The sequence below is a fragment of the Enhydra lutris genome, unplaced genomic scaffold (genome assembly GCF_002288905.1).
Source record: "Enhydra lutris kenyoni isolate GAN:26980312 unplaced genomic scaffold, ASM228890v2 scaffoldscaffold83, whole genome shotgun sequence".
NCBI lineage: Eukaryota > Metazoa > Chordata > Mammalia > Carnivora > Mustelidae > Enhydra > Enhydra lutris.
In genome coordinates, this window is record NW_019154167.1 from 742,959 (window position 1) to 769,214 (window position 26,256).

Genomic DNA, 26,256 nt, shown 5'->3' on the forward strand with positions numbered 1-26,256 from the left:
TAAGTTAGAGATTCATTACTTCATTCAAAAAGGATTCACCTTGGAAAGAAGCAGACACAAAACAAGTACAGACTGTATGATCGCATTTATACAAAGGTCAAGAAAAGGCAATGGCTGACTGAGCATAATTAAAAAATAATAATGAAAAGCAAAAGCAAAGCTAATCTCTAATGACGGAAAGCAAATCAGTGTTTGCCTGGGGCCAGGGTGATGGTGGGATTGCACAAAGCGGCATCAAAAACACTTTGGATTGGTGGAAATGCTCTATTTAAACGGTGGTGGTTTCATGGGCGTATACATCTGTCAAAACTCATCAAATGATACACGTGAAATGGGTGTGCTTTATTGTACATGAAGTATATGTCGATAACATTAATAAACGATTTACCTTAGGATCATTCAAATAAGATTTTATTGAGCCTCAAAATAAGATTTAAAATCTGATTACACAAATGAGAAAGTCTACCCATAAATTTCTTCAAGTGGAATGTGGGGAAAATACGATCAATGGAAAAAACATTTTAGCATGTTAGTTAATAGTTAGCATTTATACAAAAATGGTATCTATTAATGTGGAATATCCCAACAGTGAAACAGATTAATTAGTTCAGATTTCCTAAAACAGATCTTAAGTGTTCATTTAGAACAGTTTCCTATTCTGGCCCTTCTAAAGTAGATAGGATCAGACAGAGTGATAACATCTCATTAGAAGCTAATTTGTACATCACCCATGATCCTAACATTTTGTGATCACCGAAGGAACACGTTATTTGGAATTGTTTGCCTGTACATCATCTTGCATTTAAAAATTAGGTTATTTAAAAATTTTGCTGTGCTCAAGATCTTGTATAGCAGGGTGGTTCCTTGGGAAATCTAATATGATAAATGAAGCACTGATTTTTAAGACCTCGTTTGAATAGGTACCCTTTACATATCCTCCTCTGGAATTTTTGAGTATTTCTCCCCCCTCCATCTCTCTCAAAGAATGCTGGCAAATTCTTGTCTTTGTGGCCATTGTGAAAATGAATTAGGGAAGCCCTTACCAACTGATCCTAGGAATAGCATTGAATCCAGTTAATGCCACCTTGTCATGTGTGCATGCGGAATGTAACAGAGTAGCTGAAAATAGAGAAATGAGATTTTCCAAAGTACAAGGTAGATATTGCTGCAAAATGCCTTCAACCAAATTAGAAAGTCACTTGCTTTGTCATTAGTTACGCTTACATGTTAGAGTGTAAGTAACAGAGGAACCCTTGCATTTATCTTGACCTATTTATTCTGGATCAAAGGCAAGAGTACCTTGTTAGAAGAGGGCAGGTCAGAAGAGAGGGATGTGGTGGGAGACTGGTTAGGGCAACTCCAAATGCCAGTAATGGGTTCCCTACTGATGAACACTGTACTTGGCTACCAGCCTATGGCTTATTCACTCCCTTTTCCCTGTCGCACAAGGGCTCCGTTACAATCCCGGGCTCGGGATCAGACTCTGGCTCCGGCTCCAGCTCTGGCTCTGTCTCTGGCTCAGGCTCCAGCTCTGTATCCAGCTCAGGCACCGGGACAGGCTCCGGCTCCAGGAAAGGCTCCGACTCTGAGACAGGCTCTGGCTCTGGGCCAGGCTCTTGCTCTGGGCCAGGCTGTGGGGCTGGCTCCCGGACAGACTCAGGCTCCGGCTCCGGGGTCGGCTCATGATCTGGACCCAGGGTGGTAGCGGGGTCATTCTCGTGGCCAGAAGGTGGCAGAGTCGCTTCGAGTTGGAGAGCATGTTCCCCTGCCATTGCCTCGAGCTCTGCACTTTGGTTTATCTTTGTCATTGGTCTGCAGGAAGAAGGCCCAGGGAAGAACGAGTTAGGGTTCATCATTTCACGTGGAGCCCTAGGCTCTAGCTTCAGTGACCACAGGTTCCAGTCTGCTCAGGGCCTCTGTGATGTCTGAGATTCTGACTCACTGTCACACTGCACGCTTGTCTTCTCTCCCAGCCAGAGAGGTTAGGTCTCAACAAGAGAATGAGAGTCCAAGAGAGAAAAACTAGGATCCCAGAGGTGGTTAAATGAGTTGATAGAGAGCTTAGAGCAGAGTCTGGCACACAGTTGTCAGGAACTGGTAGCTGCTGCCACCCTTCTTCTATAGAAGCAGTGAGGGGGAGCAGAAAAGCACCCCGGTATGTCGGTCTAAAGGGGGCGCCGAGGAAGTGCTAGCTGATAGTGCGACGCCCGACAAATGTCAACGTTCAAGTAAAGGCAACAAAGTAAGATCTTACTCAAGTTCTGTGCTGGTTTTTGAATTTCTCTTCCTTTCCTTCCCCTTTGCCTTGGCCTTGGCCTTGCTCCTTGCGAAGCACACAACAGAGGTGATGATGGCAGCACCCAACAGGGTACCCACCAGCGCCCCAACGATGATTCCAACTTCCGGATCTGGAAGAAACAAGCACCTGGTTGGTAAAGTGGAACACGCTGTCTGCCTCCCACATGCGCATTTGTGGCCCATGTGGACTATCCAGAGCCTTCATGTGGTGGGGAGCATGACTCGTAGAGGCTGGAAACCCCCAGAACTCTGCTCACCCTGGCTCCACTGTGGAGCTCACCCATTCACATGGATACACATAGACACATGTGCCAACCTGGGGGAGGGGGCACAGAGCTCACTTTCAAAATAGGGCTGAGGGAAGTGAGTCTTCAATGGCCATCTGCTTGATCTGTGGAAGACACAGCACGGAGCTACATTCTGGTAACTGGAGAAAGGACCCCTGTTACAGGCAGGGACACTTCACCAGGTTTATCCGGAACATAGGGTAAGTAGGTCCCTAAAAAACCTCTCCCACGGATGCTGTGCTCACCAAGGAACCTCATGCCCATTTTCATATACAGGCATCTGGTCTATCCGGTCAGTCTATGGAAAAAACTCAACGAAAGTGAGACCATCCAGATGTGAGCACCAGACCTTCCAATGTCCCTGGGAGACCTTGCCTGAGTTCCAGTGGGCCCATCCCCATCCACCTCCCTTCAAACAAGGCTGGACGTCTTGTATTTTGAGATGAGAGGCTAGTTGAGTTGCCTGGTCATTCTTTCAACTTTTGATGATTAAAGGAATCTGTTGTGCACGATTTGGAAAGTCATGCGGTTCTACTAGACTTCAGGCAAGGAAGCAAGTCCCCATCCCTGCTCCTCCCCATCTCTGTGTCCCATTCACTAGAGGCAACCACTCTTAATTCTTTTTCTTTCATCATCCGATATTTGCCCCCATGTTTCTATTGTGCTTGTTTTAACCTTCCGATTTTTGTCTTTTTTTTTTTTTTTATGACTTCCTACCCTGGAACAGTGGAGATTGTCTTCTCACTCCACTCCACTCAAACATTCTCCAGATATAGCCAGAGCACAAATTGTAGTGACATCAAAGTTTACAGGATTATGACTATGTAAATATTGTTTCACAGCTGCAGAACATAATACATCCTATGATTCTTGGTTTTTAAGAAATTTTTTAGGGGTGCCTGGGTGGCTCAGTCGTTAAGTGTCTGCCTTCAGCTCAGGTCATGATCCAGGGTCTTGAGATCGAGCCCTGCATCGATCCTGCTTGCCAGGAAGCCTACTTCTCCCTCTCCCACCTCCCCGTCTGTGTTCCCTCTCTGGCTGTCTCTCTCTCCTTCAAATAAATAAACAAAATCTTTAAAAAAAAGAAAGAAAAATGTTTAAATAGTCTCCACGTGGAGCCCAGCTTGGGGCTTGAACTCACGTCCCTGAGATCGAGACCTGAACTGAGATCAAGAGTCAGACTCTTAACTGACTGAGCCACCTAGGCGCCCCCCTCATTATGTATGATTCCTGTACATTTAAATTGTTTCTTTGAGGTTAATAATTGTCTCATTTGGGGATTTTTTTTAATGTATTACTACTAATCCCCAAAATTTCCACTAAAACTGTTACAACTCATTTTAGTAGATTTAAACACATCCGATAATCTTTTGGTTTCTTAAGATTTTTTTCCCTTGGAGACATCTCTCCTGGAACCCTCCATCCTCCTCCCCCAGCAGGGACTGGTTGCCCTCCTAAACCTGCTGCCGTAGTGCCATCATCCATCAGCTGCCTTTCACCTTCATCCCTATTTTATAGATAAACGGGTTTTCCAAGTTCTTTCAAGAGCCAGCTCAAATAGCACTTTGTCAATACAGCTGGCTCTGGCTTTATAAGAATAATTAATTGTTTCTTCTTTAGGGTCCTAGAGGCCCTGTACAGATTGCTAGTCTAGCATTTAACACATTTTACTGTTCGTCCCTCTAGCTAAACTGTGCGTTCCTTGAGTGTAAGACATAGATCTTATTAATCTCTGTATCTGTACCACCTATGATAGTTCCTGGCATTTAGTAGATATCCAATTAAGGTTTGAAGGAGGGAGAGGAGGAGGCAGGCGGGAAGGGAGGGAGGAAGGCAGGTAGACAGGCAAATGCCAACATCATTTAAAAAGAGTATTTGAGCAGAAACAAGGCTCAAGTACAACTCAAGGCTCAAGTACAACTCCTGAGTGTCTACAGGTGCATTACGACTACTTCTGGAAAGGCAAAATGGGACTGGGGAAGATAATGGAGATCTATAACAGAAATGATCCAGGGACTAGGGGGAGAATGAGACTGCAGATGAAGACCCGAAAGACCTATCTTCACCTTTGAATAGAAATTAGGTGAATGAAGAAGCAACCTGGAATTGGAAAATGTTTGATTCCAGACAAGTGAAAGGAAGAAAGCTTAGCTTCATAGGAGAGCCATGGTCCAAGGGAACTGGCCACGTGGATACGGTATGTATTAGTCACAGATTCAACGTGAGTTAGGAATAATGAATAGATGACATGATCCTAAGTGTTATTAAGTGATCATTCAAAGGTGTGGCAAGGGGGCACCTGAGTGGCTCAGTTGGTTGAGTGTGTCTGCCTTCAGCTCAGGTCGTGATCCCGGGATTCCGGGATGGAGCCTCCCCTCCTGCTGAACAGGGAGCCTGCTTCTCTACCTCCCTATGCCCCCTCCCCTCCCCCACTCATGCTCGCTCTCTCCAATAACTAAAATCTTTAAAAAAAAAAAAAAAGATGTGGCAAGGTATCCCTTGTAAGAGCTTGCCCCTGACTGGCCCAATTTGACAACTCCAGGCCCTCAAGTCTATGCTTAGTAAACTGAGCACCTTTGAACTGGAAGGTCGTGATTTAAAGCATTCTGGCTGGATGCCTGGGTGGTCCCGTCAGTTAAGCAACTACCTTTGGCTCGGGTCATGATCCCAGGGGCCTGGGATTGAGCCCCACTCAGGCTCCCTGCTCAGCAGTGAGCCTGTTTCTCCCTCTGCCTGCTGCTTCCCCTGCTTGTGCTTTCTTCCCTCCCTCTCGCTGACAAATAAAATCTTTAGAAAAAAAAATAAAGGCATCCTCGCTCTGCCATTCACTAACTAGATGACCTTGGGCAAGTCACTTACCTCCTTGAGTTTCAATTTCCTTTTCAGTAAAATGAGGCTAACAATATATTGTGCCTCCATAAGGTGGTTAGAGGATTGAGTGAGATAAGGCTCACAACACCTAGCCATTATGTGCCTGGCACATAATTTGTGCTCCACAAATATCAGCTACTGGGACTGCATGTACAGGTGTTATTTTTACTACTATTATTAGAGGCAGATCTTAGTGAATTACTGAAGAGCCAGAAAGTTTGTGAGCTCCATGTCCAACACAGATTGCTGGTTTCCCCTGGATTCTCCAACAGCATCACAAAGAAAATCCAGCCTGGTACTATCAGTGGGGCTGCTGTTTTATTTATTCGTTAGTAATACCTACTTTTTAGAAATTTTGTGAGGGTAAAACAAACTTTTTGTAAATGCTTTAGGGCAGTGTACGGCACATATTAAGTATCATGCAAACTTTAGATATTAGGATAGTAATAATTCAGCCTGTCAACCTATAAATAAACCACCAAAATCACCTGAGAGGCAGGAAGGACTAAGCAGGGATTCTAATTAATTCACTTAGTTGGCAGGCCCAGGATACTTGACTTAAGGAGAAAGTGCATTAAAGTTGGATGATCAACTCACGGGAAGAAGTTAGATCAATTTCACAGGAACTGTTGCCAAGGTTGTTGCTAGCCGTGCACTGGTAATAACCTTGTTCAAAACTGGTCAGATTTCCAATAACCAAAGTCCCAGTGGCTGGGTCTGTCAAAAACAGGAAATAGACTTTTGAAATCTCTTACGGAGGGTACAGATCATGTCATGGTAGACAAATCACTCCTTGCCCACCCACTTCCTCACATTGCCTCCGCCCCTTCCTTGAGCTGTCCAGGGTCCCGCTAGACCCCTCGGGACTCTTACAAAGGTAGCCCACCTGGGACCATGCCTCTTCCCTCCATACCCACCACCTCTGAGTGAGCCAAACACAGGCTTGACCACTAGGGTTTGGGGAATAAGACCAGACCACAGTCATCTTGCTAGGAGATCTGCTTTTTCCTTCTCCTTTCCAGAAGACTGAGTTCTAAAGACTGAGCAACAAGCCACACACACATGCCATCAGCCAACCACACACACCAGGCCTTGCCAGGGGCCACGGAGGGCTGAACTTACTGAAGTTTTCTTTCACTGGGATGATGTCTCCACCTTCGAGTTTATACCAGTAATATACAGGGGACGGTGTCCCGAGCAGAGAGAGGCAAGAAAGAGATATTGGATGGCCAGTTTCTGGTACTCCTTGGATGCTACAAAAGGGCTTCGAAGGTCTGACTGTAAGGCAATGACACAGAGTAAAAATGCTGCAGGGAGAGTTGCAACCTGTCACAATTGGAGGCCACTTCCAACTGTCATTTTGTAGACTACCGCACTGGGCGCTCAGTTTTGAGAGCTTTACAAACTTCATGCAACCATTTTCCAATTGTACCACCAGGTGGGAGTAGAACACTTCAGGTCCAAGGACCGGCCAGGCGCCAGACCATTACAATTCTAGCAGCATCTTTTCCGTCTGCCTCCCTCCCCAGATTCATGACTGTGAATTTCCACATTGTGTCTTAAAATATGCCTTTATCAAGACAGCCTAATGTAAGCAAACACTAAATGACTAGGGACACAGTTTACACTTTTGAAGCCCAGTTTTAAAGGAAAATAGAACCCTTAGCTACTTCGAAATTAAGTTATTATTTTTTTTTAACAACCTTTGTTTTATCAATGCTATATTTTTCCTTTCCTTTAGGAGTCACGGTTGGGCATTTAGTTCTCAAAATTAGTGGACGTTCTGAATTGGCCTATATCCCTCATTGGTTGGGGAAGCCCATTTTGGACACGGTGAGCTACACAAAGCTGAAATCTTTATTCATCTTTCATCCCTTCTGTGTGCCTGGCACTGGACTAGGCACTGGAAATGCCCCTGTAAGGTCTGAAGTGGGAGGGGGGGAGTAGTGGGAGATGAGGCCAGAGAGCAGCAGAGGCTACAGTGTGGAAGGCTTTGTATTTCATATATTTTACATGGCGAGCAGGACAACCACGGAAGGAATTTAAGTAGGGAAAGGATGGTGGTCATTTTTAATGCATTAGATGGTCTGCTCGCGTGCTGGGGGTGCCAGAACCAAGGGAGAGGCGGAGGCAGAGTCAAGAGGTCTCAAGGAAGTAAAATCGGTGGGACTTGGTGGCCAAACGAATGAGGCATGAGGAAGAGGGCACAGGCAGTGATGGCTCCCAGATTTCTGATTCGGACAGCTGGGTATGTGCCATCCCGAGATAAACACAGGAGGGGCAGGTTTTCTGGGATGGAGAGAGGAGGAAGAAGGGGTGATGATACCATCATCAGGGGACACACTGAGTCTCAGCTGTTTATGAAACATCTCCATGGAGGGGTCCTGTGGGCAACTGGGGATCTGAATTTCCTCATTTGTCTTACTGCTCCCACCTTGCTCTAAGCCTTGTGTTCCATATAGGTAACAATCTGAATGTCCGTACTTAGCAACTCACCTTTGCTTATCGTAACTTAGGTACAAAACCTGCCAAAGACACAGGCTAGCTATGCCTTAAATGTTCTGGACTCTGCAGCCCTACAGCTCTTACCAGAGGGAGCAGTTAATCCACATAGACCACCGTCTGCAGCTTCACTCTGGCTGTGTTTAGACAAGTAACCTCAGCTAACCAAACCTCAGCTGACTCCTCCGTGTAAGTGTGAACAAGAGACTGCCTGATCTCAGGCTAGTCCAAACATACCGAATTTCGATAAACGAAATGACGTCTACAGCACCTTGCATATGGAACTGCTGTTGGCCACGGGCAGAACTAATTTCTATCGCCACATTTTATAGTTTTCTACTGAAGTCCATCTTCCAGTCTCAGACTCTAACCGGCTGGACCCAGGAGCAAGAAGACAGAGATGGCTGGAAGTCTTTGGAATGCTTCTCCATCCCTATCTTTTAAACAGGTGGTTTTAAATTTAAATAAGTATTTTTGGGGGCACCTGGGTGGCTCAGTCGGTTAGGCATCTGCTTCAGCTCAGGTCATGATCCTTGGGTCCTGGGATCAAGCCCCACATTGGGCTCCCTGCTCAGCGGGGGGGCCTGCTTCTCCTTCTCCTTCTTCGGCCCCTCCCCACTGCTTGCATGCTCTCTCTCTGTCTGACAAATAAATAAAATCTTTTAAAAATCAGTATTTTTCTATTTAGTTCTTTATTCTTTTTTCCTTACCGTTGATTTTCTCAGATGGGAACATCTCATTTGATTTGCTTCCCTGAAGCTAGCCTGTTTAACCGGAAGTCCATTGCAACCGTCACTAGATTTAGAGAATGCCTGTTTAAAACCATGATGACTCAATGGCCTTTACACAATTTTGAACAGAAAATTAAATGAGGGTGTTTCTGGAGCCCAGAATCAACGCCAGATAGGCTTTTTTTTTTCCTGAACATAATTTCCTCCCTTTATTTTTTATTAACAAAACACTTAGTGAATCACTTTGAGCCATATCCCAAACCTATATATTTTCTAAAACTACTGAATCAGGATTGAATTGACATTTCATCCAGCTAACGTCCCCGGTAGAATTTGGATGTTTTACTGGCAAAGCCATTGATCTACCATTTAGCATTATTGCTTTCAGCAAAATGAGGGTGGGAGGGAGAGGCTCACCTCAGAAAATCAATGAAAATGCTTCATTGCATCCCCAAGCCTTCCCTAAATTCATCATTTTCTTTTTAGGTGCCAAATCACGGAAGGAATATGATGGTCATTCCAAATGCATATAAAATAATTACTCAAACGTCAACCTGGATATTTTTTTTCAGAGACACATTTTCCGAGGCTATCATACCTAATGGAAGCCACTCAAATGAATGGTCATCCAAGCCACCTGGGCCTCTGCTCATTGTTGTTTCCTTTACCTAAGTCATGCCCTGCCCCCTCTTCTCAAAACTTTTAGAGGGCTGAAGCCCTATCTTTTACATCTTTCCATCTCCACTGCATAGCACAGTAATGAGACATGTGTTCAGGAGTTGCTGAAATGAATTTATGCATGGAGGAGTGAATGCACGGGACCTACGCCCATCACTGCGTCAGGGAATGTCTCTGGGAAATGCATTGCTGGGAAGTGTGGTTGCAAAGGAAGTATCAACACCTCTCCCCACAGCTGGCTCCCTGACCCCCCTGTCCCATCCATGCCCCACCCCTCAGTCAGGGCAAGCAGGACAGGCACTCAAAGGCCATGGAACTTCAGAAAGGTAAACAACCTCTGCAATTTTTAGAGAAAATTATCCGTCTCAAGATTTCCAGAAAGCATGTATTTGTACAAGACCTTGGTTCTTACCCCAATCAATAAAAATAGAATTCTTGAGAGTTCCCAAACAAGATAATCCACAGACTCTTCTACCTTTTACCTTGCCTGGATGCTGGATGCTTAAGGAAAAGTCATGACACAGTCATTGCGGGAACAACTGACCCAAAGATTCATGGGAAAACAACTCAAAGAGAAAATGACTCTCAACTTCTTTGACTAAGGATTCTCCGAGCTTTAAATTTAAGAATATTAACCTTCCTGGGGTGACTGGGTGGCTCAGTTGTTAAGTGTCTGCCTTCAGCTCAGGTCCCGCATGGGGTCCCTGTTCCACAGGAAGCCTGCTTCACCCTCTCCCACTCCCCCGGCTTGTGTTCCCTCTCTCATGGTGTCTCTCTCTGTCAAATAAATAAATAAAATCTTTTTTAAAAAAGGGATATTAACCTTCCTGTCTAACTTTATCTCAGAGCTTTTTGCAAGCTCAGAGATAAAGAGGCTTGGCTTCCTTAGGTTGTTTCTGGTCAGAAGGACAACCCAGAGCTAGGGCGCAGCAGGAAACCATGAGAGGACGAATCCCTAAATGCTTCGAATGTGGAATCTCTAATCTATCATTTGACTCATAATAAACCTGTGAAGACAGGGCAGGAATTACAGCTCTATTTCAAAATGGCCAGAGAAATGTGGACTGATGTGCCCAAGGCCACTGAGTAGCCAAGTATGAACTAGAACCTAAGGCTTTGGACTCCTAGCATCTGTGCTGCACTGTTTAGTTCCCAGGTAAATGACCAGTCTTCCAAACCGGAATATCAACTCTCCCAGGAAGAGGCTTGTGTGTAATTCTCTTGTCTTCCCCCTGTACCCCAATGCCTAGCATGGGGCTCAGCAAAATAAAGGCACGATTGAGCTACCCCACTCTTAAAACTCAGCTCCTGATGACCTTTCCCTCCTTTCCAGGTGGGCAGATGCAGTAGCACACCTCATCTGGGGCATCACCTGGGAGGCAAGCTCAGACAACTCTGGATGGTTCTCCTAGGTGTGCACCTTTTACCAACTGCTGCTTTTCCAAGCCAGTCAGTTATCAAGTCACTGGTTTGATCTAGTTCCTCCTTTCCTGTGATAGATATACACAGCTTGAAAGGAACAATGACTAGATCGGCACCATTTGGGATTACTTAGAAATGGGAGAGCCCTTAGCTCAACAAGTTAATCATTGAAGGTTGACAGCCCTTTTCTTTCTCCCTTCAGTACTTCTGCAGCCCTGCAGACAAGACCTTGGTAGGCCTCCAGACAGGAGCAAAACACCCACTGTCCTCTCTGAGATCGGAAGGAGTGCTAGACATCATCAAAAACTGTGACCTCTCCACGAGCTGAAACCATGCCTCCAGCATTTTAAACTTCATGGCTCCTGGCACAAAACAGGAAGCACTCAGTAAATGCTGTAAAAATGAATCCCTCCAAGTGCATTTGAAAAGCAGATAGTACTTGCCAAATGTCACATCATGAATATCTGTGTATAAATAAATTCTCAATTCTGGCTTAACCTGTGGTCCTTTTTCCAGATAATGCTAACATTTTTAAAAGGGACCCTCCTGCCTTTACTCAAAAGAATGATTTCATGGTGGGAATAGCGGGATGGCTTAGGAGAGTTCATAAATGGACAGTTAGCTCCCCCAGGACTGGCTCTAATCCGAAGTTCCCTCCAAAGGAGTTGCTAGTGATCATTTAGTGGGAACAAGTGTGTCTTCCCATCTGTCTTCATTCCACCCTTCAGAGACCCAGATCCCCGGAGGTCAGGTCATCTTCTGCTATCTATCATTGGGCAATTATTTCAATATGTTTTGTGAGTGATTTCTTGGTTTTACTCTAAGGGTTGGGTTGGTGGTGTGTCTCTATTTCCCCAACAAGAAAAGAAGCAGGGAGCATATTTATCCCTGGGACTTAGCTAGCACCATTGCTTACTTCCCTGGCTCACTCAAGGTCCTAAGTTGTTCCAAGAAGAGGGAAAAAAAAAAAAACAGAAAAAATTGCCCATACCTAACACATTGACTTGGAGGATGCCTTGATTATTTCCGGTGAAGTCAGGGGGGTTGTTAACATCGCAGACGTAGACACCACTATCTGCTGGCTGCATATGTGAAATGGTGATAGAGGCGTTATCTGGATCGTTGGACCCTACAAGTCGATCTTTAAATTGCCCGATGGCTACGGCTTGTCCACCTTCAGAATAGTAAATCTAGGACAGAAAAATGGCAGAAGTGAGAACTGCAGAGTGTCTAGCGCTAAGATAAGCTATCCGGAAGCACCCTCCATCTGACCTTGACCTTTGCTGGCAAGAGGCAACATTCCCACCCACCCTCTCCCACACAGTACAGATCCCATGGCAAACGGTGGTCTCAACTCAACGGGGCGCTTGTAGTTTTCTCAGGGCTGTGCACAACTGCCTCCTCAGGTGTGTGCACAGCCCTTCTGTGATGTCATCGCAGCAGGGATGTGTGCCAATCTTACAGATGATCAACAGCTGGAGCTGACAGGTTTCAACTGCTAAGCTTAGGCTAGATCAAGGTGCTTACCTGAGGAGCCTACCTGGAGGAAACTCACTGTATAGAACACAAATGCCTGATGGGAAAGCAAAAACCATCATTTTCCCCCCACTTTATAATTTTTTCCTTATTATTTGATTTTACTTTACTCAGCGGGACTAGAGGACTCTCACGTTTCCCTAAGAGTTAGAATATTCGTACAACTTTCATACATACCTACTCCTCTGGATAAGCAAACTCGGGTTTATCCTGTTTGTTAGAAGAGTACCATTTCAGAGCAGAGGGGCCCCCAGGAAATCATCTGGTCCCATCCCTTCACAGTGACCTAGGAAGTGCTTCGTCAATGGCAGCTCCTCCCTTTCTCCCCATGTGGCAGGAGGCAGAACTGGAATTATTATTTCATTTAGACGGATAAGGGCCCTCAAATCCAGAAATATTAAATGCCTCATCCAAAGTCACAGGCTTCATTTATTACTACAACGATTTACCACACTCGAGGAAGATCTGGGTTCTAGTTCCATCTCTGGTAAAGATCATGAATAGTTAGATCATAATGGCAACCCTGGAAGCTGCACGGTGAGGTGGAAAGAGGCCTGGTCTAGGAGTCAGTTGACCTAGGGTTTAGCCCCAGCTCTGTGTCTGACTGTGACATAGGGAAGGTAGCCTCTGGTCATGCCTCCATGGCGACATGCTTTATGATGAGAAACAACATGATTTAATCTCTCCAGCCTTTCGTTTCCACATCTGAACAAGGAGTCCAAGGAATGCCCTCCAAATTATGAGATGTATTCCCCAGGTATAAGCACATAAGCTGATTTTAGGTGGCACATAAATGAAAACTTATTAGAAAGACACATATCTCGCATATCACATCTGTGACTTCATGGGTATTATAGCTTAGGGTGACACAAAGGTAGATATTTTAAAAATTTTAAGAAACCAAATCACTATAGAAAGTGACATTAAATAATACTGCTGGTATGCACAATTATGACAAAAATCATAAAGATAAGACATAAAGGACTGAAGCTTGGAAATCACTGGACTAGGTGATCCCTGAGGTTTCTTCATCAGACACACATATCCCAAACACTGTCAGTTTCATATAATGTGTGTCATTCAAGTGATGGCTTATTAATAAAAAGGTATCACCTTCGTTCAGTGGAACTAATTGTTTTCATAAAATCTACTAAGAGGGCCTTATTCATTTAATTCACTCTCCTCACTTTCTAGAGGAAACTGAAGCTCAGAGAGGTAAAACACACACACACACACACACACACACACACACACACACACACACACAGAGTTAACAGTGAGGAAAGGTCTAGAACCTGGTTCTTCTAACTCCTTGTTCGGTGCTCTTTACCTTAATTGGATAATGAGAGAGAAAAGGCAATCAGCAAATCAAAAGAGATGGTCAAGAAAAATTCAGATATATTCCCCCTTCAAATAGAAAGCCAATATAGTTTTAAACTAAATCAGAGAGGTTGATTCTGAGGGAAAATTCAAAGACCATATTTAAGGAGAAAAATATTTGTCTCTCTTCTCCAGTTGTCTAACATCAACTAGCTTTCATTCCTGCCTCAAATGAGTCATTTATAATTCAATTTGTCCATTCACACCTACTGAAATCACCAGTGTTTGCCCCAAAGGGGTCCTGTTGGGACTTAAAAACTGGAAAGCCAACTTTAACTGAAGGTATTCAAAGGGTCCAGGAGGAGATTCAGCTCATCAGAGGTCTATTGCCTTCATCTGAGTTGACACCCAAGCTCTCAGGCTTTCCATTTCACTAGCCAGTGTTGGGCTTATTTACTTGCTAATCAACAATCTGAGGTCCTGTGGACTCATACCTGGAACACAGCCTGCAGGCCATCCTGGAAACCTTTTTTTAGGCTTATATTTGGACATCTGGCCGCTTCCCCTGCTCTCAGGAAGACTAGGGGTAAGTCAGCCTGTTTTATGCTGAGTCTTGGCGACATCACAATGAGATACAACATCAGTCCTGCCTACGGCCTACAGTGAATGTCGGAGGGTCTGGGAGAAAAGACCTTGTTTCTGCCCAGAGCAGAGAGCCAAGAGAGCATGTGTTTTAGGCCAGGACTAGAACATGCAAAGAAGCCACCGTGAAAGTCTCACCTTTGGTCATGAATCCAGGTGAAATGAGCAGATAAGTTATGAGGCCCTGGACTTGTAACTTCCCTCTAAAAAGGACCCTCCCCATCCCTTCTACCCTTGCTCCTAATACCATCCCCCCCTATATCCCACCCTCTCACAAATAATACTGAAGGGTGTCAGGGAGCTAAGGAGGGGTAACAATGGACACCTTAAAGGGGAGGGCCTTGGCCTGAGAAGGAAAGTCCCCACGGCTAACCGGTGGCCAGACTCACAGATGGAGGGACTTTCTGTTAGGGGAAGTCCAAGCTGTCACACTGTCCTTGTAAAGAAAAAAAGAAAGAAATGTTTTCCTGAAACTGCTTATCTAATCACACAGGAAGTACTGAAACATGGTGCCATTTTCCACAAAAGAATAACTCTTTGAAAAATCAAAGCGGAACAATGGCCAGGACTCAGCCCATGATCCCGTGGGGCTTGTACCTTTTCAAAGAAAGTATATTGTCAATTTAGAGATCAAAGCAAATGAGGTGAAGGAAAAGCCATGGATGTTCGATGGGCCACACATCCTTTTGAGCGGGGGGGGGGGGGGGGTGGCGAATCTGCTTAAAGAAAAATCCATCCAAGTGTTCCCTTAATTGGTACTTGTTAATTTGTTGCCCACTTGTCCTTTGTGGCTGCCTTACTTTCCCCCACCCCCAGGCTCCTTCTGCTCCCCCATGATGTTAGAGGCTGATATGTACAGTCGTAATGACACATCAGTTATAAGACCCCCTTTGAGATCACTTCATTCATGGCTTCTAAGGTTGATGACCCTTTAGGAGCCAGATGGATATTAGAAATATGGGAAATAGCTTGGAGGTGCTGGTGGGTGGTGGGAGGATCACAGAGGACAGTGGGGACCATGGTGAACAGCAAAGCCAATACAAACAAGGCTTCCAAACTGTGGAAACAAACAAAGTACTGGGCTGGTCAGCCAACATGAATCCACTGGTCAAATCGGGCCCAGAGGCCACCAGTTTGCAACCTCCGATTCATCCTCTTCGATAACTGAAAAGGACACTGAGGCCCCAATAGAGGAAGTGATTTGTCCAAAGCCACGTAATTTATAATCAGACCTGGAAACCAGACCTTCTGATTCTCCCCCAAATATATGAAAATTGCACTTCTAGTCCTGCCTTTGGAGGGGAGAGATGATTCCTAGGAAATTTTTCCGTTAGGGCCCTTCCAACTCTCTTCTAGCCAATTGCTACTATTCATTGGCATGACACTGCCCATGCCGAGTGGGCCTGCCACCTGATGCCTTCGATGTTTGCCAGCTGCAACAAGAGTCTTTCCCCTCCCACGGTGCCAAGTTCCTATTCACATGAGGCCATGCAGCTGGGAGCCAGATTTTTCCAAAAAGGTCTTTTCCCCTCTCAGGTTTGTGACACTGATCTCTAACCAGAGGCTGGATTATAAACAAGAAGGGCTGAAAGAATTCAGTCTGCTTTCTGTTTGAGTCTGAGGTGGAATTAATAAACATATTTAGCCTTCCGAGCTGCTTTTGTGGGTTCCTTTTGGGAATGTGGAGGGTGTGGAAATCCACAGCAAAGCACCCATTCTTTCCCTTCAGCTTCTCGATTTCCTGCACTCCTCATAGAGGGGCTAGCCGTGTGAGAGGAGGAGTGGGGAGTGGCAATGGTCTCAAGACCAGAATTTTTTCTGGATTTTCCTCAGTGGGCAGGGAGGGGGGAGCGGGGAGGAGGGGGTCTGAGACTGCACGTGGAAGGGAATGAACACCAAAAGGAAGACATCCCTGTCTTCAAACCACTACCTTTCCTGCCTGCCATTTGCCTGAGAGCCCCCCCACCACTTGAACTGCTTCTTTTGGGTGACGATATGGCACAAGTCTACACTTAAAAGGATTTTTGGGGGGGGGGAGAGATAAACTATCATCACCACTCCCTAGCCCCTCCTCATTAGATTGATTTATCAGGTTTAGCAAGAATATACACCTGAGGCCAAGGGATACAGAGTAGATAAACTTTGATTGGAAGGGGGCACCTGGGTGGCTCAGTTGTTAAGCATCTGCCTTTGGCTCTGGTCATGATCCCAGGGTCCTGGGATGGAGCCCTGTATCGGGCTTCCTGCTCAGCGGGAAGCCTGCTTCTCCCTCTCCCACTCCCACTGCTTGTGTTCCCTCTCTCACTGTGTCTATCTCTGTCAAATAAATAAATAAAATCTTTAAAAAAAGCTTTGATGGGAGGGGGTGGTGGGAAGGGAAGAACTTGGAGTGTTTCTCAATGGGAGTGACACTGGTATTTGGGACAGACAGTTCTTTCTCCTGGGTTTAGTCTATGTATTGTAAGACATCTAGCATCTCTAGCCACCACCCACTAACTGCCAGCAGTGACTCCCATTTATAATAATCACAGCAACACCCCCCTCATTTTCAAATGCATGTGAGGAGATGGTACACCCCTGTCCTGCCAATATTTGGAAAGCATTTGATAATAATACTCTGAGGAGGACAGGCCAGGTGGGGGAGAATCTGAATGGCCAGAGAATACGAAGACACTGGGCTCTGGAAGGAAGTTGTCCACATTAAATGTATGCTGGGGAGATGAAAATGACAATGGGTTTCATCCACTACAGATGTTCTAGAAGAGTAAATATTGTCTGCGAGACCCATGCTAAGTAGGATCAATGCCTGTTCTGTTCATGGGCAGGTGAGGTCGCTTTAGTTCTACCAGTTACTGGCTGGGTGGAAGAGGAGAAAATTGGTGTGATCGGAGGGGCACAAAACCACCCAAAACTTCCGTGCTAACCTGCATGTTCTGGGGCCTAGAGTCTTCAGCTGAGAGTCTCTGCTGAGGGACTGATCATCTGAAGCTGTCCCTGTCTTCTGAGAGGAGGGCTTCTCTAAGAGGAGGACCATGTTAATAAATATCCTGGTCTTCCAGGTCAAAAGACTTATGAGGTATTTCTGCAGTCCCCATTCAGCAAAGGAACCCCTTGGAGGGGATAGTCAGTAAGGGATAACACCCTCCCTTAGGTATGGAGAAACACTATGCCTTGGAGTCAACTGTTCCTTTAACATAATGACGTGGGGATAGGAGAAGAATATGAGAATATGAGAGTATGACAAGAGCTGGGCCCTGCCCTACTTGAGGCAGCAATAAGTCCCTGAGCCCTTCGGGGGAGGCTGAAAACAATTCTAGACATGGTGTGAGAAGGCAAACTCAAGACTGTCCCAGTTTTGCTGATCTGGACTGTTACCAAACTTGGACCATTCCACCCCACTCCTAAAGGCTGGTGCCATTGCCCTAGATATTCCAAACAATAAAGGGGTCCAGCAGTACACCAATTGGTGTTCTTACCTGAGAGGTCCAGCTACATCTTCCCCGAGCGTCTCTTGCATGCGCCATATTTAGACACTGACTGACTGCCTTTTCCTCCATACCCTCAGTATTGAGGCACGGGCTGTGCTGTGTTTGAGCAGAAATGGGTGGGTCTGAGAGCTGAATGCTACATGATATACTGCCACATCAACCCAGGAGTTGAATTGAATCACTCAATGATCAGTCTGGCAATATCATATGCCCGTAAATCAGAGAATTGTCTAATAGCATAGCAGTCTCTTTTTACCATCCCCAAAATGTTCACCAGCCATCCCTAGATTAGCATACAACATGCTCTACAGAATTCTGAATGCATGGAAGTACCCAAAGAAGAAACAAATTCGAAATAGAGGCCGAATCCCATTTTGAAAAATACCATCTCAACTGAAGATACCTACAACTTCTTTGTTGAGCAAATTTTCTGTTCAGGGAGAGGACCAGCCAAAAAAGGCTAACCCCTCCCTTCAGCCAGAGGAACCTGGCAGGCAGTGAAGCAGGAAACTAATCCTGGGCCAGGATTCCCCCAAGAGCTCTGTCCCAGCTGTTCAGCTGTACTAAAAGTCTTTGTTGGGCTGGATCCCTAGCGCCCATGATGTATGGATAGGATAGGGATTTTCAAAATCACTATTTGGTAAGTAATGATACTACTACTTGTAATAGCTCACGTTCATTGAATGGCTACTACGTGGAAGGCTTCCCAGTGCTTTACAAGCATAATCTCATTTAATCTTCACAGTAAACCTATGAGGTAGGTAAGCCCCATTACACAGAAGGGAAAACAGACCCTCTGAAAGGTCAACTGACTTGTCTAAGGTCATCCCGTCAGCAAACAAGTAGCAGAGCAAGGAGTAGAGCCAACATCCATCGGGAATTTTCCACTGGTGCTCCAAAACTACCCATCTGGAAAAGCAGAGAGAGGCACATGCCTGTAGGGTATGGGGGAAAATGTGAGAGCCCCCAGTTCTCTGGAGGTAGAGACCTAAGGATGGTTGAATTGGGGACTTTGCTGGAGCAAGCTGAAACAAGATGCAAAGAGAGAAAGAAGAGAAAGCTTGACTTTGGGGAGGTGGTTTTCACTGTCTCTAAGCCAAGAGCTAAACCACCCTCCCCCAACCTGTCTCCTATGTGGCTAAAGCAGGAGCATAACAACAGGTCTCGTGCATTGGGGAAACTTCTAAAATATTTTAAGATCAAAAACCTCATTCTCACTGAACCAGTGACTCAGTGTAGAGGAGCTCCTTTGATTTGGTCATCCCAAAAGCCTAGATACCTTAAATTACTTGCCTTCCCTATACCTGACATTTTGAAGACTTAGGCAAATGACAAGTAAATATTTACTCAGTAAATGCATACTCGTTGGGGTGCCTGGGTAGCTCAGTCGTTAAGCGTCTGGCTTTGGCTCAGGTCATGATCTCAGGGTCCTGGAATCGAGCCCCACCTTGGGTTCCCTGCTCAACAGGAAGTAGGCTTCTCCCTCTCTCTCTCCCCCTGCTTTATTCCCTCTCTCACTGTCTCTCTCTCTCTGTCAAATAAATAAAATCTTTAAAAAATAAATACATATTGTTAATAAAGTTTCTTTCCAAAATGCCTCTAACAGATGTCCTAAGCACATACTGCGCAATCACCTACACCTTCTGTGCATCTCCAGGTCTAGAAAAAACTCATTGCTGGTCACAAGATCCCTCTGCCCCGCATCTCCCAACTCTTAACTCCATGGTTCAACCAAGAAATGGCCTTGTAAATTCCAGTGTCAGAGATGGCGTAAAGAACCATTTGTATTTTTGAACTCACACTGGCCTGGCCTCACTTCCAGGCAGTTGAGGACATTTGGATTTGAGTACCACGCATAAAAATAATTCAAAATATATGGGCAAGGCCTCACTAATTTCAGCCCCTTCTGGCAAAATGGGAAGGGCTTCAAGCCTACAGATAAAGAAAAGACTATTCAGGAAACTGAACTTTAAAAAGGAAAAAGTTCATGTGATTATTGCCATCCATGGTCTAAGAGAGCAACCTGCAAAGGATGATTGCTTGGTTGGTTGCAATATGTGGGGTCTTGGGTAAGGACATCTGGGTGACAAAAAGAGGTACAATCACTGTTATTTCTACTACTGAAGATCATAAAGGGGATTACAAGGGAGAAAATGTACAGTCTTTCTATTTTTCCCAAGCATTTTCACCTGCAACATGTCAGCTGATTCCCAATGAGATATCTAGAAGAGGGTTAGCATTCCACCATGTTTTGAGGAGAGGCACAGAGTGATTTCAGATGCATATCTGAAGTAACCAGTGCTGAGCAAAAATGTTGAACATTGACTAGAGGGTGGCAGTAATGAAATCACCTCTTGAATGGTGTTTTCTGCTACAGAAATGTTCAGGACCTCTGGTAAAGAGAGGACCTAGCACCTCCAAGGGCCCAGAGATGGTTGAAGCCACACTGGCCAAGGCATGGCTCCTACAAGCTAGCCCGTCTTCTCTACCTCTGTCCTTCAACCTCCTCTAGCCGACTCAACACGCCTTCCATTTTCTACTAATCAAAACCCCAATTCAGCTATATCCAATTATTCCAAACCATACTGATTTGTTTCTTCTCTGAACTTGTTTTGGATCATACATCCTTTTGGAAATCTGATAAAAGCTATAGACTTTTTCCTTTAAGGGATATGTGTTGGCCGACATGTTGCACGCTCCTGCAGACCCTTGCATGAATTCTCTCTCTCTGTCTCTGTCTCTCTCTCACACACACACACGCGTGTGCACGTGCACGCGCACGCACGCACACACACACACACACACACACACACTTGGAGTACACAATTTCAGTCCTTGGGCTAATTTAAAAAGGAATTACCCTTAAGGCCAGATGAAGAAAACCTGAGACTAGACAAGCTTACAGGTTGAACATTCTCCTTTGACTTTCTAGCAACACCTTACTCCTAACCTCACCCTACTTGCCCTATCCTCTGCCCTCTAGCTTCTTATTTTCCTTGATTACCCAGGGTTCATCATTACCTCGGCCCTTCTCCACCCATCTGGGAGTCTCATTTCATCAGGACTCATCTGGCATAATGAGCTAGCTCACTTGGTGGGCAGATCCCAGATACTATATTTGACAAAGATTTGCAGATCAAGTAGGACATGTATTTGAACTGGGGTCTTCTGCAAATAATAGGGAGATTATTTGGAAAGAGGAGGAGCCCTTTCAGAACTACAGCTCATTTCACCTAGGACCATTCCTGTCTACTCTAGAACACACAATACTCTAGATGGTGACCTACTCAGATAGGAGATAACAGTCCATAACTGCATATGAAGAAAGGACAAAGGCCATGTCACATACATGATGGTCTTCCCTAAACAACTATCTTCATACTCTTTGTAACTGAGACTCTGCCACTGTTATCATTGGCTTACCACTCCTTCACACACTGATCCCAACAGTTTATGTTTGAACTACCATAGGGGAATAGTTGAGGTAAAAAGTCCTTACAGAAGCTGGTGGCAAGTCCTTCTTGTGAAAGAATGACCACAGGATGGAGAGCTTGTCCCGGGAGGCCACAGTGCTGGTGTAGGTGCAGACAAGTGTGACATCAGATCCAACAGTCACATTCACAACACTGTTTGGGATGGTTACCTGCACCATACTAACTTGACCTGAAAAAATAATCATCAAAAAGAAAATGATACACTTTCACATTCTGATGACACTTTTTCATTACAAAGCACTTTCATTGACATCTTATTGAAGGAATCCAGGGTGAGGAGGAGGAGGAGAATAAACTATGCAGGAAAGCTGAGCAAGCAACTGGCATGGAGATAGCAGAGTTTCTAACAAATTATGATGTAATGAAACTCAGATCCTATGTGATGGTGAGGCAGGCAATAACACCAAACTGGGAATTCTTCTGTATGAGGATTGTCTTAAACAGATGTTCTTAAAATATTGTCCAGGGACCAAAAAAGGTCCATGAATATGGTGAACAATTAATCCAGTTTGTCCAGGACTAACAGATTTCTTGGATGTGGAACTTACAGGTTTTTTTCTTCCAAGTTTTTATTTAAATTCAAGTTAGTTAACATATTGAGTAGTATTGGTTTCAGGAGTAGAATTTAGTGACTCATCACTAACGTGTAATACCCAGAGCTCATCCCAGCAAGTGCCCTCTTTAATACCCATCACCCGTTCAACCCATCCCGCCACCCACCTCCCCTCCAGCAACCCTCACTTTGTTCTCTATCATTAAGAGTCTTTTATGGTTTGCCTTCCTCTCTGTTTTTATCGTATTTTATTTTCCTTCCCTTCCTCTATGTTCATCTGCTTTGTTTCTTTTTTATTTAAGATTTTTATTTATTTATTTGACAGACAGAGATTACAAGTAGGCAGAGGAGATAGGCAGAGAGAGAGGAGGAAGCAGGCTCCCCGTCGAGCAGAGAGCCTGATGTGGGGCTCAATCCCAGGACCCCGGGACCACGACCTGAGCCGAAGGCAGAGGCTTTAACCCACTGAGCCACCCAGGTGCCCCATCATCTGCTTTGTTTCTTAAATTCCACATAAGATTGAAATTATATGGTATTTTTCTTTCTCTGACTGACGGATTAACATAATACCCTCTAGTTCCATTCACATTGCTGCAAATGGCAAGATTGCATTCTCTCTTTTTTTGGGGGGGGGGGCTGAGTAATATTATATATATATTTATATATATAATATATTTATTTATATATACCTCAACCCCCGTGCCTGCTCTCTCTCTCTCTCTCTCTCTCTCTCTATATATATATATATATATATATATATATACTCTTCTTTATCCACTTATCAATTGATGGACATTTGGAGTCTTTCCATATTTTGGCTATTGTGGACATTGCTGCTATAAATATTGGGGTGCATGTGCCCCTTCGAATCAGTACTTTTGTATCCTTTGGATAAATATCTAGTAGTGCAGTGGCTGGGTCATAGGGTAGCTCTATTTTTAACTTTCCTCCATACTGTTTTCCAGAGTTGCTGCACCAGTTTGCCTTCCCACCAAAAGTGTAGGGGGGTTCCCCTCTCTCTGCATCCTCACCAACATCTATTGTTTCCTGACTTGTTACTTTAGCCATTCTGACAGGTGCAAGGTGGTATCTCATTGTGGTTTTGATTTGTATTTCCCTGATGATGAGTGACGTTGAGCATTTTTTTGTGTGTCTGTTGGCCATTTGTATGTTTTCTTTGGAGGAACTTTCAGTTTTAAAACAGGGTTTCAGCAAACCATACTGCTTTTGTTAGGATGTCCAGTGCTTAAACCAGGAAAATCTCAGGAAACCCAGGATGAGTTGGTCACCTTATCCCTATGACCATTTTGAGAAACTTTAAGATCAAAATGATATTAATAATGATATCAAAAAGTTATTTTTCTTTTTCACTCTCATCCTTTCATGAGTGTACAGTGGGGTATTCCACTAGCTACTGATGATGGTGACGTCATTGCTTTTGCAGCTAATGAAATATGTGCTTATGTATTTTTGTTTAAATAATTTTTAGTTTTAATTTCTAATTCAATAAATATAGATAGAAATAAGTGATAGTAAAAATTCCTTGGGAATCCTCAGGTCCTTTCAATTTTTCATTGAAAATTTTATTGAGATAACAGTAGAATCACATGCAGTTCTAAGAAACAGCACAGATATTCCATGTACACTTTACCCAGCCCCCACAATGGTAACATTTTATAAAACTATACTGTAATATCACAGATAGGACACTGACATTGATCCTGATCTTATTTGTATTTCTCCAGTTCTACTGGTACTCAAGTGTGTGTGTGTGTGCATTTAGTTTGTACACTTTTATCACATGTGTAAGTTTGTGTATCTACCATCACAATCAAGATACTGAACCGTTCCATCACCACAAAGATCCCTAATGTTGGCTTTTTATAATCACACTCACCTCTCTCCTGCACCCCATCCCTGATTCTAAGCATTGGCAGCCACTAATCTATCTTTCATTTATAAAATTCTGTCATCTTGTAACCTTTTGGGATGGGCTTCTTTCACTTATCATAATTACCTAAGACTCTACCCAAGTTGCATCAGTAACTCACTGCCATTTGTTGCTTAGGAGTACTCAATCTGTTTAACAATTCGCCTATTTAGGAACATTTAGGTTGTTTCCAGGTTTGGACTGTTGAATAAAAGTCCAATGTACAGATTTTTGTGGGAACATAAATTTCTATTTCATTGGGATAAATTCATAAGAGTGCAATTGATGGGTCCGATGGTAGCGACAGGTTTAGGTTTATTAAATACAAAAACAGGGGTTCCTGGGTAGCTCAGTCAGTTGAGTGTCTGACTCGATCTCAGCTCAGGTCTTGATCTTGGGGTTTCAAGCCCCATTGTGGGCTCTACACTGGGCATAAGACCTACTTAAACACACACACACACACACAAGCATACTGAAAACCAGCCACATACTTTTCCAGAGTGGCTATACTAATAAACATTCTCACCAATAACATATGAGCAGTCCAGTCTCTCCACATCCTCCCCAGTCTCTAGTGTTGTCACTATTCTTTACTTCAACCATTATAATAAGAGGGTAGTAATATATCATTGTGATTTTAATTTACCTTTCCCTGATGCAATTTAATGATGCTAAACAACTTCTTATATGCTAATTTTCCATTTGTATATCTTCCTCAGTGAAAGGTCTGTTCATATTTTTAGCCCATTTTCTAATTGGATTATTTAATTTTCAACTGGTGAATTTTGAGAGTTCCCTGTGTAATCTAGATTCCAGTCTCTTCTTGGAGAGAGAGAGGTTTTTTTTTCTTCCTTTCCAATCCATATGCTTTTTACTATCTTATTGCAGTGACTATAACTTCCAGTACTTTACATGTGCAACATGTACATAACATAATACAAAACATGTTAGCTGTTGGTTATTTGCAGACGTTTTTTAATCAAGTTGAGGTAATTCTCCTCTGTCATGGGTTGAATTGTGTACCACCAAAATATATGTATAAGTTCTAATTCCTGATATCTGTGAATGTGACCTTATTTGGAAATAGGGTCTTTGCAATGTAATTAAGTTAAGGATCTTGAGATGAGATGATTCTGGATTTGGGGTGGGCTTTAAATCCAATGATTGTTGTCCCCCTAAGAAAAAGGAGAGGGAGATTTGACACAGATACACAAAGAGAAAGTCCATATGAGGATAAATTCAAACACTGGAGCATTGTATATACACATGAAGGAACACCAAGAATTTCTAGAAGCCAAGTAGAAGAAAGACATGGCACAGAGAGAAACAATATTGCCAAAGCTTTACTTTCAGACTTTTGGCCTCCAGAACTGTGAGAGAATAAATTTCTCTTGTTTCATGCCACCCAGTTTCTGGCAATTTGTGACAGCTCTTCAAATGAACACACCTTTTATTGCTTAACTTGCTGAGCATCTTTATCATGAACGAGTATTGAATTTTGTCAGATGCTCTTTTTGTATCAATTGAAATAATCATTTGTTTTTTTTTTTTTTCTTTAGCCAGTTGATAGGATATATTACACCAAATAACTCTGAGTGTTGAGCCAGCCTTACATATTCAGAATAAATCCCACTTGGTCATGGTGTAAAATTATTTTCAAACAGAGTAGGATTCAATTTCCTAGTGTTTTCTCATGAGTTATTGAGTCAAAGTTCATGAAAAAATTTGGTCTATAGTTTTCTATTTCTGTACCATCTGTCTGGTTTTAGTATCAGGGTAATACTGGCCTCATAAAATGAGTTGAAAATGTTCCCTCTTCTACGTTTTGGAAAAGTCTGTGTAAAATTGTTGTTAATCATTTTTTAAATGTTTGGTAGACTTATCCAGTGAAGGTATCTAGGCCTGGGTATTTCTTTTTCAGTAGCTTTTTAAATTATGAATTCAATTTCTTTAAGAGTTTTGGGATATTCAGATTATCTACTTTGTATTGAGTGAGTTTTAGTAGTTTGTTGTTTTGGGGGAATTGGTTCAAAGAATCAGATTTTTATTCATTTAATAATATTCTTATTTCAATTTCATTGACTTCAGCTCTTTATTATTTCCTTTCTTCTCTTTGCTTTGAGTTTATTTTACTCTTCTTCCAGTTTCTTGATGTAGAAACTTCAATTATTGACTTGACACTTTTCTTAATTTCAAATGGAAGCATTTAGTGCTATAATTTTCTCTCTCAGCACTGCTTTAGTTGCATATAACATATTTCCATATGTTATGTTTTCATTTTTATTCAGCTTTATATATATTCTTTAAATTTCCTTTGAGATTTCCTTTTTGGTCCATAGATTATTTAGAAGTGCGTAGTATAATTACCAAGAGTTTAGGGACTTTCTTTTTATTTTTTTCTTTTTTTTTTAATTTCTTTTCAGCGTAACAGTATTCATTGTTTTTGCACCACACCCAGTGCTCCATGCAATCCGTGCCCTCTCTAATACCCACCACCTGTTTCC

General features: G+C 43.5%; 1 protein-coding gene across 1 annotated transcript in view; it reads right to left on the minus strand.

Annotated features, from left to right (window-relative positions):
* Nucleotides 1–1,226: 1,226 nt before the first annotated feature.
* LOC111161279 (V-set and immunoglobulin domain containing 1) overlaps nt 1,227–26,256 on the minus strand; it is a 36,485-nt gene continuing 11,455 nt past the window's right edge. Inside the window, exons 2-8 of the mRNA XM_022524862.1 lie at nt 21,275–21,438; nt 17,764–17,871; nt 11,781–11,979; nt 6,579–6,734; nt 6,054–6,173; nt 2,255–2,408; nt 1,227–1,812 (exon numbers count right to left, since the gene is read on the minus strand). Of these exons, the coding sequence (XP_022380570.1) occupies nt 1,413–1,812; nt 2,255–2,408; nt 6,054–6,173; nt 6,579–6,734; nt 11,781–11,979; nt 17,764–17,871; nt 21,275–21,438 (1,301 nt within the window). The 3' untranslated portion in view covers nt 1,227–1,412. The remainder of the gene's footprint in view (nt 1,813–2,254; nt 2,409–6,053; nt 6,174–6,578; nt 6,735–11,780; nt 11,980–17,763; nt 17,872–21,274; nt 21,439–26,256) is intronic.